We start from the raw sequence: 15678 nt of genomic DNA, 5'->3' as shown, positions 1-15678 counted from the left end.
TGTGTATTTTCTTCCTTTCCAAACATTTTGAGATTATTTTCTGTTGCGTTGTTAGGAGGTCTTAAAACGAAAAAAGAGACAAAGGGGGAATGTGTGTCAGGAATTTATGGTTTTATTGCGTGTGTAAATTCCGGAAATCCTCTTTCATGCCGGGCCACGGCTGGAAAAGACATTTGACGCAAATGAGATTTTGCGCAAGTCCAAAATATGGAGAATTATTAACAAAATATTTTTGAAGGGATCTAGATGAACTTTAATGCGAATCCAAGGAAAATGATTTATGGACTGAAATGTTAATGTTTATAAAGGAGAAATGTTTATTATTTTGGAATAAATTAAACGAAACGATCATTTTTTATGAAGTAAAAATAGAAAACAAAAATGTCTGGCCAATATACAAGTGGGATTTTTGTTTTTTGAGATAAGGATTAAATCATGTTTTAGTTCTTCCTACTGCTTTTCGAACACTTGAGTATTTTGTTTTTAAATTTGGTTTTATTATTAACGTTTGCCTCCTCTACAATATTTGACATTTGTTTTGTATTCCACATCACAGTTCCGAAATGGAAGCTTTCACGTTGACAATCGATGTGAGTTTGTATATGCAGAATGCTGAAAATGAAATGAGAAAAAAAAAAAAAAAAAAAAGTGCATCATTTTCCACGTTTTCATGTTATGCATTTGAATCTTATTTCGCCGGCTTGGAGGAGACTCAAAATGGCGCGCATTAAAGGGCTGCACTTTATGAAAATTTACAACTTTGCCGTTGCAAGTTTTACGACTCGGGCGGCTCGGGGATTGGCTGCCGGGGATCATGTGCACGGCCAGAATGACAACTTCTTGTTCCCCAACAGCTCGTCGTGCAGCTGCTCCTTTTCGAACCGAGAGCACACGCTCTTCTTCTTTTTTTTTTTTTTTTTTTTTTTTGCGTGCGCTATTATCGTGGGACAGAAATGGAGCAAAACCTCGGGAGGATTTGGACTTCCAAATGTCATGGCGGCCTTTGCATGGTGGGATTCTACTGGACCTTCTCGGGAAAACTGGACCCGAGTGGTGGGGGGCACACGGTGGCACGACTGATGGATGTGGCACTGAGGTAAGGCCGCCATGTTGGCAGCAGAGAGTCCTGCCTATGTGTGAGCGTGTACGCGTGTGTGGCTTTTATTGTTATGTTGCTGTATGTGCGGCAAGAAAGATGCTGCAGTGACTTTCAAAAAAAAAAAAAAAAAAAGGATTTGTGGATAAAACGCCACGTGCATGCGCGGCCCGGGGGGCTGCAGGTGAGGCGTGCACGCGCAGGTCCACTTTGTCGACGAGGTTCGAACGTGAGGTTGGGGAATTTGTGTCGCTACTTGTGTTGTGTTAAAACAAACAACGACAACAACAACACAATTGAAAAATCAACACTCGAGAAGCTTTATTGTCGATTATGTGTAACAGAAATGCAGATCAAATCCAAATAGTTCTCTCTTGAGATGAAGCACAGTGCAGAATAAAATACAGAGGGTATAAATGTCAAATGTAAAGTCGAACATCACTAAAAACAACAACCGGAAAATGTAAAAAAACGATCATGTTGAGTCACGATTGAGTGAATAACGTGCACGGTGTTATGGTATTTCTTTAAATATGAACATAAATGACAATAACGCTTTTTGAATCATTCTGATACAACAACAAAAATGGTGTCGATTGTTTACCATGAATATATAACTTGATTCATTGTGCTTTTGCAGTCACAGTCGCCATCTTGGCTGCCGAGGCCTGCACAGCAAATTGACGTTAACTGTTGTTGTTGTTTTTTTTCTTCCTAAATTTAGTGTTGCCGTTTAAAAACATGCTCGCTTGTGTTTCATTACTTAATATGCATGACTACATGAATTTATGATGCGGGAGAGATTTACGTTTTTCTCAACGTCTGCCTGTCTTATCCGTTTCATTTTATTTTTTGAATGTCTTATTTTTTTGCAAATCTGCATGCACGGTGATGAAATGAATGCCAGTGTTAAAACATCGCAATAGTTCATCTCGGGGCGAAAATGATGACGATTGAAGCAAACGTTGTCTTCTGCCCAATCTGGCGTCATTGATCAGGAAGACAAACCAAACACAATTGTCATTAATGATGTCATCGATCGGCGCGGATGATTGGCGTGCTGAGTGATTCTTGCTCGCAAATGATTGGATGGTGATAATTTGTAATAGAATTGGTTATTATAATGTGTTGGGCGTGATGATGATGATGATGATGATGATAATGAGGATGAGGATGTTGTATGTTAACGGTCACGCGTTTCCACGCGTCTCGTCATCATCTGCGCGCGACTTGACTTGGAGGCACCCGGGACCCGGTGCGCGCAACAAGAGTTCCGTCCCCCCCCCCCCGCCCCCACGGGTGCTGTCGTGCACGCGCGGACGCCGGTGATTGGCCAGAGGTGGATCAGATGGTACACTTCCCCTCTGTGCTCAGTGGCACCTCGCAACCCCCCCACCCCACCTCCTCCTTCCTCGCAGCAAAAGGCAAATCTCCGATAAAGTAATGGCAAAAGCACTTGGACTATAAAAGACAACAAATCATTTTCCTCCGGAGTGCGCCCCGTTGTCCACCCAATGAGTTCCTATTTTGTCAACTCAACTTTCCCCGTGTCTCTGCCGGGAGGACAGGACTCTCTCCTGGGCCAGATCCCCCTCTACGCGTCGGGATACAGCGACCCGCTGAGGCACTACTCCGGCGCGGCCACCTATGGAGGCGCCGCCGCCGTGCAAGACAAGGTCTACCCGGCCTCCTACTACCAGCAGACGGCCATCTACGGCCGGGCCGCCGGCGGGGCTCCGTGCGACTTCAACGCGGCGGGGGGCTTCTATAAGGACGCCGAGGGGTCGTGCGCCTTCTCCGGCCGCGACGAGGCGCCGCCGCCTCCGCCGCCGCCGCTCTTCGGCGCGCAGGAGCACGCGCAGCGCAAAGGCGAGTGCGTGGGGGAGCAGAGCGCGGGCATGAGCGTGGACGACAAGTCCTCCGCGCTCATCTACCCCTGGATGCAGAGGATGAACGCCTGCTCGGTCGGTGAGTGGCACCGCGCGCGCATGTTTGGGTTCGGTTTGGCGTCTTTGCGCGCCTCGGGCAACTTAGGCTGCGTGCTGAACGTCGCGCACGCGCCGCGCGCGCACTCGGGCCTGCATGAAGAGCCAAACAAACAGTTGTCCTGACTACAAGACCAAAAGTGAAGCAAACAAACAAAACAAAAAACAAACAAAACAAAAACGATTGAAAAGTAGCTGAAAACGTCACACTAAAACGCGTCGTATACACTTACATATACTGAATGCTGCGATTTTATTTTTCAAACATGCATGTGAAACCAACTCATATTTGTTTAAAAAATACATACATGAATAGAACGAGAGTTGGACTCATCTGGAAGTGTGTGTGTGTGTGTGTGTGTGTGTGTGCGTGTGTGTGTTTATAAAATGAATGCAGCAGCACCAGGCATGCGCACTACCGCACAATTGCACAATGTTACGAAAATGCCCGTAGAAATATTCGCGTTCGGTCATTTTCTGCATGACTCTACCGCTCTGTCTATCTGTCGTCTCAGTTTTAACAAGGTCAATAAACGAAATTGCATACGCACGTCAATGCACGTCTTGTTGCTGTATTGAAAAAAAAACATTTAAAAAAATAATCATACAAAAAGTGACCCCCAATGTGGTGTGTGTTGGTGCAGGCCCGTTCGGCACCAGCGGTCGCAGGGGCCGCCAGACGTACACCCGCTACCAGACGCTGGAGCTGGAGAAGGAGTTCCACTTCAACCGCTACCTGACGCGCAGGCGCCGGATAGAGATCTCGCACGCGCTGTGCCTGACCGAGAGACAGATCAAAATCTGGTTCCAGAACCGCAGGATGAAGTGGAAGAAGGAGAACAAGCTGCTCAACCCGCCAAAGACGCCCGAGGAGGAGGAGGAGGAGCAGGCGGAGAAGAAGAGTTAGACAAAAAAAAAAAAAAATCATAATAATAAGGACACTCCATGTGTACAAAATATGTTGTAGATATTATTCATGTCTCGCGTGCTATATACTCTACGTAGAGTATATAGAGTTGCTTTTAGACCTCTGTGTGCTCCGTCTTGATTTAGAGACTATGCAAACATGTACAGACTTTGTAGTGCTTTTTTGGGACCACGTCGTCCGTCTTGTTGTAGGCCTCTCGAGTCTTGTTCGTGCACGTGTTGTTGTGCTTGTTCTTGTTCTTGTTCTTGTTCTTCATCCGTGTACATAAAACGTCAGCATTACTATTGTTATTATTATGAGGAGGATGTTTGATGATGATATTATTTATTGCTGTAACGTGTTCGATGCAATTATTTTGTTCAGGAGAAAAATTGTACATATGAAATACAAATAAAAAAAAAAGGAAGAAAAAAAAAGCTTTTTGATGTATGTTGGAAAGCCTGCTGGTGTCTTTATTTCCTTATTTATTTACCTATTTATTACTGATGTATTAAATATGACACGAGGATAGAAACAATCGGGGTTAGGTTCCAAAGCGTCGTCGAATGTTTCCGCGAATGACGGATGACTTCCCCGTGACCAGGCGGAGGCCGCTTCCGCATCCGGCCGCCAGATGGCGCCGTCGGGCCGCGCGGCCGCACGGGGGCGCGCGGCGGGGAGGCACCATTGACTGGAGCCTAACGACCATTATTTCGTCATCATTTGTAAGCGCGGAGCATGAATTACCTCTTGAAGTCATCAGTGAGGATTTACGACTGGTCAACAAAGGCACGTGATTCCCGAGCGCGCTCCCATATTTGGCGACATACCTGGCAAAGTACAGTAGGGCTTCATTGCTTATAATTCATGATTGCGTCCATAAATCGTGCAAGCACACAAGGATTATAGCGACAAAGATCTACAAATCGAGGCTTTAAAAAAGCAAGCAAATGAGCTCGTACTTTGTAAACTCGTTCTCAGGGCGCTACCCAAATGGCTCCGACTATCAGTTACTAAATTATGGGACTAACGGCGCAGTGAGCGGCTCCTTCAGAGACCCTGGCACCATGCACTCCGGGTCCTTCGGCTACAACTACAATGGCATGGACCTAACCGTCAACCGAGCCAACAGCGCAGGCGGCGGAGGCGCAGGCGGCGGAGGCGGCGGCGGCGGCGGTCACTTTGGGGCGGTGCAGCAGCAGCGCGAGGACGCCCGGGGCTTCGGCTACCGCCAGACGCCCACCTGCTCGCTCTCGTCGCCGGAATCCGCGCAGCCTCCGCCGCCGCCGTCGTGCGCCGCCGCCGCCGAGGTGAAGAGCGCCTCCCCGGCGTGCGACCGGAGCGCGTCCTCGGCGGCCAACAAAAGCGCCAACAACGGCGGCGGATTCGCGGACATCGACGACCCGAGCGCCGCCGCTCCCGAGACCGAGGACCGCGGCGGTTCCGGCTCGGGCTCGGGCACCGCTCAACGGGCGCAGGAGCCCGGCAGCCTCGCCACCTCGTCCGCCCCCGCCGCCAACGAGTGCCACGCGCCGCAGATCTTCCCCTGGATGAGGAAGCTGCACATCAGCCACGGTAAATAAAACCAGCCAGCTCCTGCTGCCTTTCAATTCCAACATCTTTATGACCTTTACTTTGCACGCCCAAGCATCAACCTGCGCGTTCTCCCGTGCGTCCCATAATAACAACAATTGTTATCATTTTGAAATTCCTGCAGATATGACCGGACCGGACGGCAAGCGGGCCCGGACCGCCTACACCCGCTACCAGACGCTGGAGCTGGAGAAGGAGTTCCACTTCAACCGCTACCTGACGCGGCGGAGGCGGATAGAGATCGCGCACGCGCTGTGTCTTTCCGAGAGACAGATCAAAATCTGGTTCCAGAACCGCAGGATGAAGTGGAAGAAGGACAATAAGCTGAAGAGCATGAGCCTGGTGACGGGCGCCAGCGCCTTCCACAACTGAGCCCGAACCACCTTCCCCCACAACGACCCCCCCCGACCGACCCCCCATACACCCCCACACACCCCCCGGCCAACCTCTGCTGCAGCTGCTATGGAGGTGAAAGCGTTCTCAAAATAATATTCATCATCATCATCATCATCATAATAATAATAATAATAATATAATACGACGGAGGGGGGGATAAAAGGAGTACTTGTAAAGCTCCGAAGCGCAGCACCTTGCAGCATGCTATTGTGATAGAAGACAAAAAAAAAAAAAACAACAACAAAAAAAAAGCAGTATCCTGTGGTTCTTTTTAGTTGTGGTAGCGTGTAGGTGTCATGTCATATCGATGTAAATATTAATAATTGTCTTTCTCTCTCGGACGTGTTTCAACTTGAGCTCTTTCTCCAAGTGGAGTGTTTTAAAATAAAATGTCATAAGAAGAAGATGAAGAAAAATCAAATAAAAAATAAAGCTGCTGCCATTTGAATGTAAACATGGGCCCATTAAGAAAAACTTGTTGTGCATACTCGGATTGTTTAGGCTGTCGATGTGTGTGTGTGTGTGTGCGTGTGTGTGTGTGTGCGCGTGTGCGTGCAAATTTTAGGCAGTGATGTCGACTTTTGTTTTCTTCTCGCCAACAAGCTTTTTGTATGTACACGTGAACTCATAGCGCTTGGAAATAAAAGTTTTCTCTCTCTATCTCTCTCTGTCATGCGCGAGTTTTCTGCCACTTTTCTTTCCCGGTTCAATAGCAGCTAAAAAAGATACAAAAATCAACTGGAAAAACAAATAATAAGCTGATTGAAATCAAAAGTGACTTACCTCGCGTTAGAAAGACGTCTCTGGGCGTTGTGTTTTCCATGTTTCTGCTGTGAGAAATATCCCTCAAAAGAGAACGTGAGATTGTCTTATAAGCGGGTACAAGTACCAAACCCAAAAAAAAAAAATCCCTCTTTGCAAAGATTGTAAAGGCCCTATATGACACACAACACTCGCTGCAAAGTCACGTGAGCTCCATAAAGTTGCTTTTATGGTTTTGGGGAGTAGACAATGTTCAATATAATTCACGCGGGCTTGAATGAGAGTGACGGCTTAACGGCGTGCGAGGGGACCGCGCGGGCTGCACTTGCGGCGCGCGGGGCGCTCATATCTGCGGACTCGCAATGTTTCCATAAAACTATCCAGAGGGCCTGCATGCCGTTTTTATCGCCTTTTAATCGCATCTAATTTCATTTCATGTTACATCCTGCTTGAGTCCACATTTTACTCGGCTAAAATAGCAACGATTTGGTTTTTTTTTTTAGAGCTCTGACAATCCTCCTTCCGCTTTAGGAAAAAAAAAAAAGAAAAGAAAAAAATCACATGGCTTTGTTTTGTGTTATAACAATTAGATTTGTGTGTGTGTGTGTGGAGGACTTTAGCGAGGTTCTGCAGTGATTGATGCCCACCAGGCGAGTCACTTGGGCGGCCAAAGGTGGTGCGCGGGCTGCACCCAACATGAAAGCCGTGAGGCCTGTTCGTATATCCTCCTCATTTCACGACAAAAAAACTACAAACAAAACAAAAAAAACACACACAAAAAAAACCAGACGTGATCTCAACCCATGGACGTTTTGCGCATATTCGTAACTATATTAAAGTGGCAATTTGGCCATCCTGTTACGACTATTGCATATTGATAGGGTTAATGTGGAGCCGGATGTCATGCATTATTCATGACGACGGGATCATCCGGGGGTCAGGAGACGACGAGGCGGACACGCTTTGCACGGTCACAGCGCACAACATGTAAGATTGACGCAACTATTCTGTACCATTGTGCACTCATCACGTGACAAATTTGCAGGCAAAAATCATATGTGTTAGACTCGTTTTTTATTCTGTGTAAAGTAGGAACAGGAAAAAAAAAAAAAAAAAAAAAAAAAAGATGATCTCTCACAAAAGCATACCAAGTCAATAATTCTAGGGGGAAAAAATACAATCAAGCCATCGTTTAAATGCAATGATTAAATATAATTTCATCAAATCAACGAGCCGCGAGTAACTAATTCAAACTCGTTTCATTATGATGAAGGGAAAAAAAGTGAAATATGTGATTGGAGTTTGTTAATTGATCGAAAACGACGGACATTGGTGATGTAATGAAGCCTCGCTGGCAGCAGAGGGCGCCTCAGACCGGCCCGGACGATGATGGATGTTTTTTTTTTTTTTTTTTTTTTTTTTTCCTTTTCTTTTCTTTCCTTCCAGCTCGACGTTCTTATCTTCGCCAGTACAAAAGAGGGGTGGTGGTGGTGGTGGGGGGGTCGTGAGGGTCATGTAGGTTAGAGAAGCTGCAGCTCTCTTTTGTATTTACATGTAGCTCATTTTCTCTGCCCTTGTAGCCGCAGAAATACTTGAATCTCACACACTTGGAGTGTTTGAGATGCTTTTGGAGATAATGAGCCAGAAGAAATACACCGTACTTGGATTGAAGTAGTCCTCATCTGTCGCCAACGCTGAATTTTGGGAAAGGATGCTTATTTTGTTATTTCTTTGAAATGGCCAGCTATGCTGTAGATTTCTTTCTTTTCCCTCCCCCAGCCCAGCTAAATAGACATTTCCTAATCACAAAATAATAAAAAAAATGCAAACTAGCAATTAAAATGATAATATATTTTTTAAAAAACTGGATTCAATTAGGGAAGAAAACAATTCTTAAAATTCAGAGGAAATATTTCAATGTGTAGAGTGAGTTGAAAACGAAGAGAGCACATTGACGACTAAGCAGGATATTTTAAAATAGTTTAAAAAAATGTTTGGCCCTCATTCTAAGGCAGAACATAATGAGGAATTTATAGGCTGGAATAATTTGTATATAACCCGAAAAGTAAATATTCATTTTGCTACATGCACACTGAGGTTAAAAAAAAGAAAAAAAAGAAGGCCTTCCCTCAAATTGATACTGTTGACATTCAGTAAGGAAAATTAGGAATCCAAACCATATTCCATATTCATTTTCTGTGAATTGGCATGAATTCTGGAAATCGTTCAATAATCACACCTCTGATAAATAATATTATTGGCTCGTCTCATATTGGCCGTGTCGCCTTATTGAAATGTCTAAATATGAACTCCTGATTTGCTCTTTCTCTCTCACGGTAGGAAAACGTACGAGTCCATTCGTGATGATAATTTGACTTTCACGCTGTATTTGGGTTCACGAGATCCCAAGTGTCCCATATCACAAAGTCTCATCACAATCACACATTTTAAAATTGCCGTCTGTGTGCGCTTACGGAAAACATTTTCACAATGCGCTCCCTGAAGGAGTCAATTACATTTAATAAACTATTCATTGAGCAATTGAATGTCTTGTAATGACAAAAAAAGTGCATTAAATATCAAGTTATGGTTCCTTTGTATACAATTCTCACACAGTTAAATCTCATTATTATCCTGTATGTGGTTTTTTTTTTAAAGCATTTTTTTGTATTAAGTCTTAAGCAGCTGATGAAGAGACTCAAATAGGAGGAGAGACAAAAGCAGTTCAATTTGAAACAAAAGTTTCAACCCGTTACATATTTTAAAGATTGTCAATTCAAGATTTGAAGCGTACAATAATGTGATTTGCTTGCAATGTGCGCGTAGTTCCATATCTTGAACTGAATTTAGTTTTTTTACGTTGAGATACATGTCTATTCGTGGGCAAAAGCTAGCTGAATTGTCTAACATCGCTTATTGTGACAAATGTTGTGCATTTGATTCAACTCGTCTTTTTATGTTACACATTTTAAGTGCATTTCTCGTGGTCTCGCTGTTTACAATTTCTAAGCTCAAAAAGTACCGGATACGGTGTAGCTCAGTGGTTCTCGGTATTATACGAGTACCACTAGTGGTATGCGGGCTCCCTCTAGTGGTACAAGAAGGTATCACCGAATTAAACTTTGAAATCGTGCCTAATATTGTTTTATTTGTTTTAATCCAGTACAGTGAGGTTGTTGAGTACAATTCAGTCGTTCTTAATGTTTAAGTTCAATGCTGTTGCCGTCAAACGTTCAGAACTTATATGCGTGCCATACATTTTAATTGAATCGTCACGTAAGTGCAGTTTTATTTTCCTACAGCCAATCGCACGCAGTGTTAATGTTTAAACTGCGTACAATGTTGCAGTGCGTGACCGTAATATTCATAACACCTTCTCGCAGTAAAACCTCCGCCCAGTTTCTTGAATGAACATGTACACCTACTACGCTAATGTATTTTTAATGTTGGTTGTTATGGTGGTACTTGGAAAGCCAAGTACCTTTTTTAATTAGTCTCTTTCAAGGTAGTGCTCGGTGTAAAAAGTTTGAGAAGCACTGATGTTGCTGATGGTGCGTTTATCTGTGACCTCTTCTTCTTCTTCTTCTTCTTCTTCTTCTTCTTCGTCTTAGCTCGTCTAGCAATGCGCCGTCCGATCCAGATCATTTCTGTTCGTGACAATGTCAGTCAGTTTGTTTTGTTGTTGTCCCCCACGCGTTCCGTTCCACGTCTACCTGGGAACTTTTCAGCGTTGCGCGCAAACCTTCCCAAGCCTTGCCTCCTGTGCTCCGCGAGTGCGAGAAGAAGCTGGCGTGTGTGAAAGTTGCCTTGAATGAGGCCATTGTTCTCCCCGTCATTTGTCACCTCCTCCATTCACGTCTGCACTCCACACGAGCATGTGGGAGTGTGCAGGGGGACACTGACGGGACAACCGGCATATCTGTCTATGTGCACGACACGCGTGCACGTGTTTTCCGAAGTAACCAAAAGAATACAAACTGCTCTCGGTGTGATATAGAATGGAAGCGCACTGATAAACACACAGCTAGTATAGGGTTTGGATAGCTCTCTGAAAGTCTCAATAAAAGAATGTTTATCTTTGCAAAGGCGGAATCTATTGATGCAGCTCGTGCATTGGATCTTATCGGTCAAAGTCGTGATTGGTGTGCGCTGTAAATGTGCCCTTGCACGTATGTGCACGAGGATAAGATGAGGCCTGTTCACAGCAACTCAAACGAAAGGCAAAGCGAATTGAGCACTCAATGAACTCATTGGAAATTCAACATTATTTTGGGTTCAATATAATAACTTAATGTGCTTTTCTTTCATTATATTTAAATAACTGTCTTGGCCGAGGGGAGAAACCACATAGTGGTATAGTCCATTATAGCTGGCACGTTAGCAAATATGGCGTCCTGGCAAAACATGGCTTTTTTCAAAACATAGGCCTTTTTGTGTGTTGCATTTTTTTTTTTTTAGTACACGTGAACATTATAATCTTTACAAAGGTTGATTTTTGATACAGTTCTGTGCATTGTGAGGACAAGATGTTTAACTGCACTCAAATGTCAGCAAAGTCAATTCATTACTCACTGGAATAATTGGAAGTCATGTTAACACAAGAAAATGTAGCAACATTTAAGTAAAAAAAAAATGAAAAAGTGATAATATACTTTTCTAGTTTTTTAGCATGATAACTTTCTTGCGAGGAATGGAGAAATCCCAGATGTTTCTTGCTCGGGTTACCAAATATGGTTCCTCGCCAATATGGGGCCTCCTTGGAAAACATAACTTGGAGAAATATGCATTTTTGTAAGCTATTTTAACAGTTTTTTTTCCCCCATACATCAGAAGTATTTTATGCTTTGTTTGTTTACTTTTGAGTGTGCTCTCAAATGACCTGAGGGCAATAAATCTAATCACGTGACTAGTGAAGCTCTGTGGGGGGATGGGGGGGGGGGGGAGAGAGCTGTCCATTATGTGACGTCATACAGAATCCTATGTTGTGTTCACCGTCCCTGGGCTCAAAATGTGTACTTTTTTTTTTTTTTTTTTTTTTTTTTGGTTTTTCCTTTCGTGACAATTGAAATGCTATTTCAGCAGGTCACCCCTCAGAAATCAAGGAAGAGTTCAAAATGACCTCGGCCAGCCAATCACGTCCATCGACACGCGCAGCGTGAAGATGAGAGATCAAACGTGTCCCAAATCGATGCGTGCGTCACTGCAGCGCGTCCAGGCCTCCTTTCATCTTCCATCCGTGGATGTGAGGAAGAACAATATTACTATTGTTACTGGACAACTATCGCGTACATACGCAAAAACATCTGGAGGAGAGTTATGAGCTCAACGCTAAATACAAACGACGATGCGATTCCTCGGGAAATGATTTTGAGGGCGGTGAGGAGGACCCAGTGCAGGTTGTCCCTATCTAAAGCCACTTCAATACGCAAATAGTCCATCGTGATGGAAGTGGCCGCTGTTTCATTCCCACAAAAGACGCCATTCAATAAGAAAAAAGCTCCGTCTTGTCATCATTATTACGGGCTACATTAGCGCGTTCGCATGCATGATGACCAGAAAGGCTTTTTTTTTTTCTCGCCCCCCCCCCCCCCCCCCCATCTCTTCTTCTCCCTTCTCGTCATACATGCACGCGCGCACCACTCACGCGCAGACAGACAGAGTGCAGGGTGGTTGTGTGATAAGGCAAACACTGTCCACTCCGTCGACAAACATCCACAAATGCTGCACGCAGACTCGACCTGCGGGATTACCTGAACACCTTTTATCTCCCAAATCTAATAATAATATTAAGTGTAAGGGGGGTGACGAGCGGCGTCGTTGCTTGCTTGCGCGCGCGCGGGGATGAATGGAGCTTTCCGAGGTAAGGCGGCCGCATGCAGACGCGCTGATGTGTCTTTATGATTTACGAGCCTGACTCGAGGCTGCTCGGTTCAAGCAGAGTTCATAAAGCTGCATGCCTCCACACTTCTTCTTCTGCTTCTTCTACTTCTCCTCTTTTTTTCTGCTGCTGCTTCACCTCATTAAGACGACAGTGGCTATGCATGCAAACATATTCACATTCCCACCCCCCCCCCCACCCCATATTGGATTTAAACAAAAGCTGCCCCCTGCACAATGAACTTCTTGTTGAGGGTTATCATGGCGATATATAACACCGATTATTTCGCCATTAAAATGCTATTGTTCGTATTTATAGCCACATAACGGCCACAAAATAAAGGCAGAAACCAAAACGATTTCATGTTTCATTGTCATTTTTGTGTTACGTCTATTTATTTGTTGGCATCTTGGCAAGCAGTTTTTCGCCCCTCAACCTAAAAAAAACGTTTTTGTTTCCTCACAATGAAATATTCTACTTAAAAGGATTTATTAGTTTACTAAACAGAGACAAAGCACAATTGCTTAAAAGTGAGAAGTGCATTTCTCCATCTTTTTTTCCCCTTCCTTTTAAAAAGTCATCCTAAAAATGAATATAACCAGAAAATAAAGCTCAAAATACAAAGTTATTCAATCTTTGCAAACATGCAGGCCGCTGATTTTATTTTATTTTTTTAAAGAAAGAAGTAACGAGAATATTAACAATAACACCTATCCTTGAACAAAATGTAATTCAGTCATTCCAAATGTGATGTTTAGATTCTATTCCACAGTGTTACAAAGAAAAAAGAATTCAGGGAATTTATTGCAATTTTAAAAGGAGCAAAGCAATACGTATGGAAACTTATGGGCCAGCCCGTATTAATATTGCGCAGCCTGTGTGCAGGCTATTCATGTCAGCAGACTATTGAGTTGATAAGATGGATCATTTGGTCTCCTCCCTGATTCTGCCTTCTTTCAGACGCTCTGGAAAGCTGCCATGTGACATTTTGGCTGCCAGAGCCGCGTCACAAGGTCAAAGGGCCTCGCTGCGTGCGCGTCATGGAGAGCGGCCAGAGACAGAAGCTCAAGCAGCCGCAGCGAGAGCAGCAACACCGCGGCGGCATCTCGCTGCAGCGTGGTGCGTTTACGGGCACCGAGCAGCCGGTGCAGGAGCACAAGTTTGGGGCGAGCAAAAGCATTTTCCCCTGGATGAAAGAGTCCAGACAGGCCAAGCAAAAACTAGACAGGAGACCTACAGGTTTGTAAATGACAAATTTGAGTTGCATCTAGAGCTTTAGAATTATGAAGAATTATTTTTAATCATCGATGAGGTGATGAATTGGATTAAAAAAAAAAAATAAAAAAAAATAAACAGATTTAAGTTCCATCCCTTCATTGGCAGCACCAAACATGCACAAACTGAGTATGATTCAGTTATGTAGGTCAGAAAATAAGCAACAACAAAAAAAATGGTGATCATTGTTTTACAAAGTAAAGCATATTAAACATGGACGACGACAGAAATCTGAGAAGATTTCCTGTTGAGATCCGGAAATTCTGAGAATTCGGACAATTCGTCTCGCAACGATTACCAAAATAGTTGTCGATTAATCGAGGAATTGTCGCATCGTGCAGCTGAACGTTGAGAATGCAACACAGCACGGGCAAATGTCAAGGCAGTCAAATGTAAACGCATTTACAAACATCACGTACACTGCCACGATTGACAACAAATTCAAGTCTTTTGACACTTTTCAATTGGAACACTTTTAAGACAAAAAAAAAGATGATGCATAGTATAAACAAGGAATTTATTGTATGGCAATCATAAATCCTTATCGTGCAACAAAAAGTCACCTCGCAGTCTAACGTCATTAGTTGAACACAAATCAAATAATACAAGTATAAGGCAAATCAAGTCATTCAATGCAATTTAGAAGTCAAATACTAGTAGAATTCGTAACCACAACCAATGCAACATTTAGTGTAATACAAGTCAAATATTGAAACACCAAAGCATGATAAATATGAACTGATAACGCAAATAAAGTACCAAATAAAAACATACATATTTTGATGACAATGAAAGATTCCAAATGTAAATATAGTGAAAACAGGGAGTACGTAAAAAAAAAGTGATGGAAAGAGTTGTAACTAACCACACTGAATAAAAACTAATAAATAATAATAATAATGGTAAAGCTAAAAACGCCTTAATAATGTTGACTGTCTGCTTTGAAAAATTGCGCACGCGTGTGTGCTGTAATTGTAATTAATGGGGCTATTTGTACTGTTGCTGTGGCAGAGCGCGCAACGGTGGCGAGCACCGAAGCTTGCAGCTCCAGCTCGCCGGCCTGCAAGCGGAGTCGCACGGCGTACACCAGCGCGCAGCTGCTGGAGCTGGAGAAGGAGTTCCACTTCAGCCGCTACCTGTGCAGGCCGCGGCGGATGGAGATGGCCGGCCTGCTCAACCTGCAGGAGAGGCAGATCAAGATCTGGTTCCAGAACCGCCGAATGAAGCAGAAGAAGGACGAGAGGCTCCAGCAGCTCCAGCAGCAGCAGCAGCAGCAGCAGCAGCAGCAGCGGCAGCGGCACGACCTGGCCTCGGCCTCGCCCTCCTCACCCGGCTCGTCCCCCTCCGCCTCGGGCAGCCCCACTCTATCCAGCCTGGGCTACGTGCACTTGGGCGGGGACTACCAGCCGGCCTCGCTGCGGCCCCGGTCACAGCAGCACCGGCCCCGGCCTCAGTGGTCCGAGTTCCCCGCTCAGAGCTTCGCGCTCCACGAGCCGCAGTTTGACGCGCACGCGCAGAATCCCAACGAGGATTTCCATTGGTCTTATTTGTCCCCAAACTCGTGCAGCCCTCACGACAGAATCATGCACGCGCCGAAACTCACGCATCTCTAATTCGCCGCAAAAACAACAACAACAACAACCGTATACTATACACGTCCGGATGCATTTCCCCCATATAGGGTCGTCATGATACCGGTACGAGCCCCCTCTAGTGGTACGCGAAAGAATCACTGCCTGAGTACCGTTCAATTGTATTTAACTTTTTAGTACAATACATTTACGTT

At 44.5% G+C, this 15678-nt stretch overlaps 2 protein-coding genes across 2 annotated transcripts; both read left to right on the top strand.

Moving 5' to 3' along the window:
• Positions 1 to 2610: 2610 nt before the first annotated feature.
• On the top strand, positions 2611 to 3988 carry hoxb6b (homeobox B6b). The gene is made up of 2 exons (XM_061705488.1): positions 2611 to 3064; positions 3726 to 3988. The coding sequence occupies exons 1-2, from the start codon at positions 2611 to 2613 to the stop codon at positions 3986 to 3988; spliced, it is 717 nt and encodes a 238-aa protein (XP_061561472.1).
• A 950-nt stretch (positions 3989 to 4938) lies between these two features.
• Positions 4939 to 5953, top strand: hoxb5b (homeobox B5b). The gene is made up of 2 exons (XM_061705487.1): positions 4939 to 5563; positions 5706 to 5953. Exons 1-2 carry the CDS (start codon positions 4939 to 4941, stop codon positions 5951 to 5953), a joined length of 873 nt encoding a protein of 290 aa, XP_061561471.1.
• Positions 5954 to 15678: the final 9725 nt, after the last annotated feature.

The sequence above is a fragment of the Phycodurus eques genome, chromosome 19 (assembly GCF_024500275.1).
Source record: "Phycodurus eques isolate BA_2022a chromosome 19, UOR_Pequ_1.1, whole genome shotgun sequence".
In the NCBI taxonomy this organism is placed as follows: domain Eukaryota; kingdom Metazoa; phylum Chordata; class Actinopteri; order Syngnathiformes; family Syngnathidae; genus Phycodurus; species Phycodurus eques.
The sequence above is the reverse complement of the archived record's forward strand: the minus strand, read 5'-3'. Positions and strand labels throughout refer to the sequence as shown.

Coding starts and splice junctions, on each gene's coding strand:
- hoxb6b (XM_061705488.1), top strand. CDS start 2,611: ATGAGTTCCTATTTTGTCAACTCAACTTTCCCCGTGTCTCTGCCGGGA. Junction 3,065..3,725: donor GATGAACGCCTGCTCGGTCG/GTGAGTGGCACC, acceptor GTGTTGGTGCAG/GCCCGTTCGGCACCAGCGGT.
- hoxb5b (XM_061705487.1), top strand. CDS start 4,939: ATGAGCTCGTACTTTGTAAACTCGTTCTCAGGGCGCTACCCAAATGGC. Junction 5,564..5,705: donor GAAGCTGCACATCAGCCACG/GTAAATAAAACC, acceptor AAATTCCTGCAG/ATATGACCGGACCGGACGGC.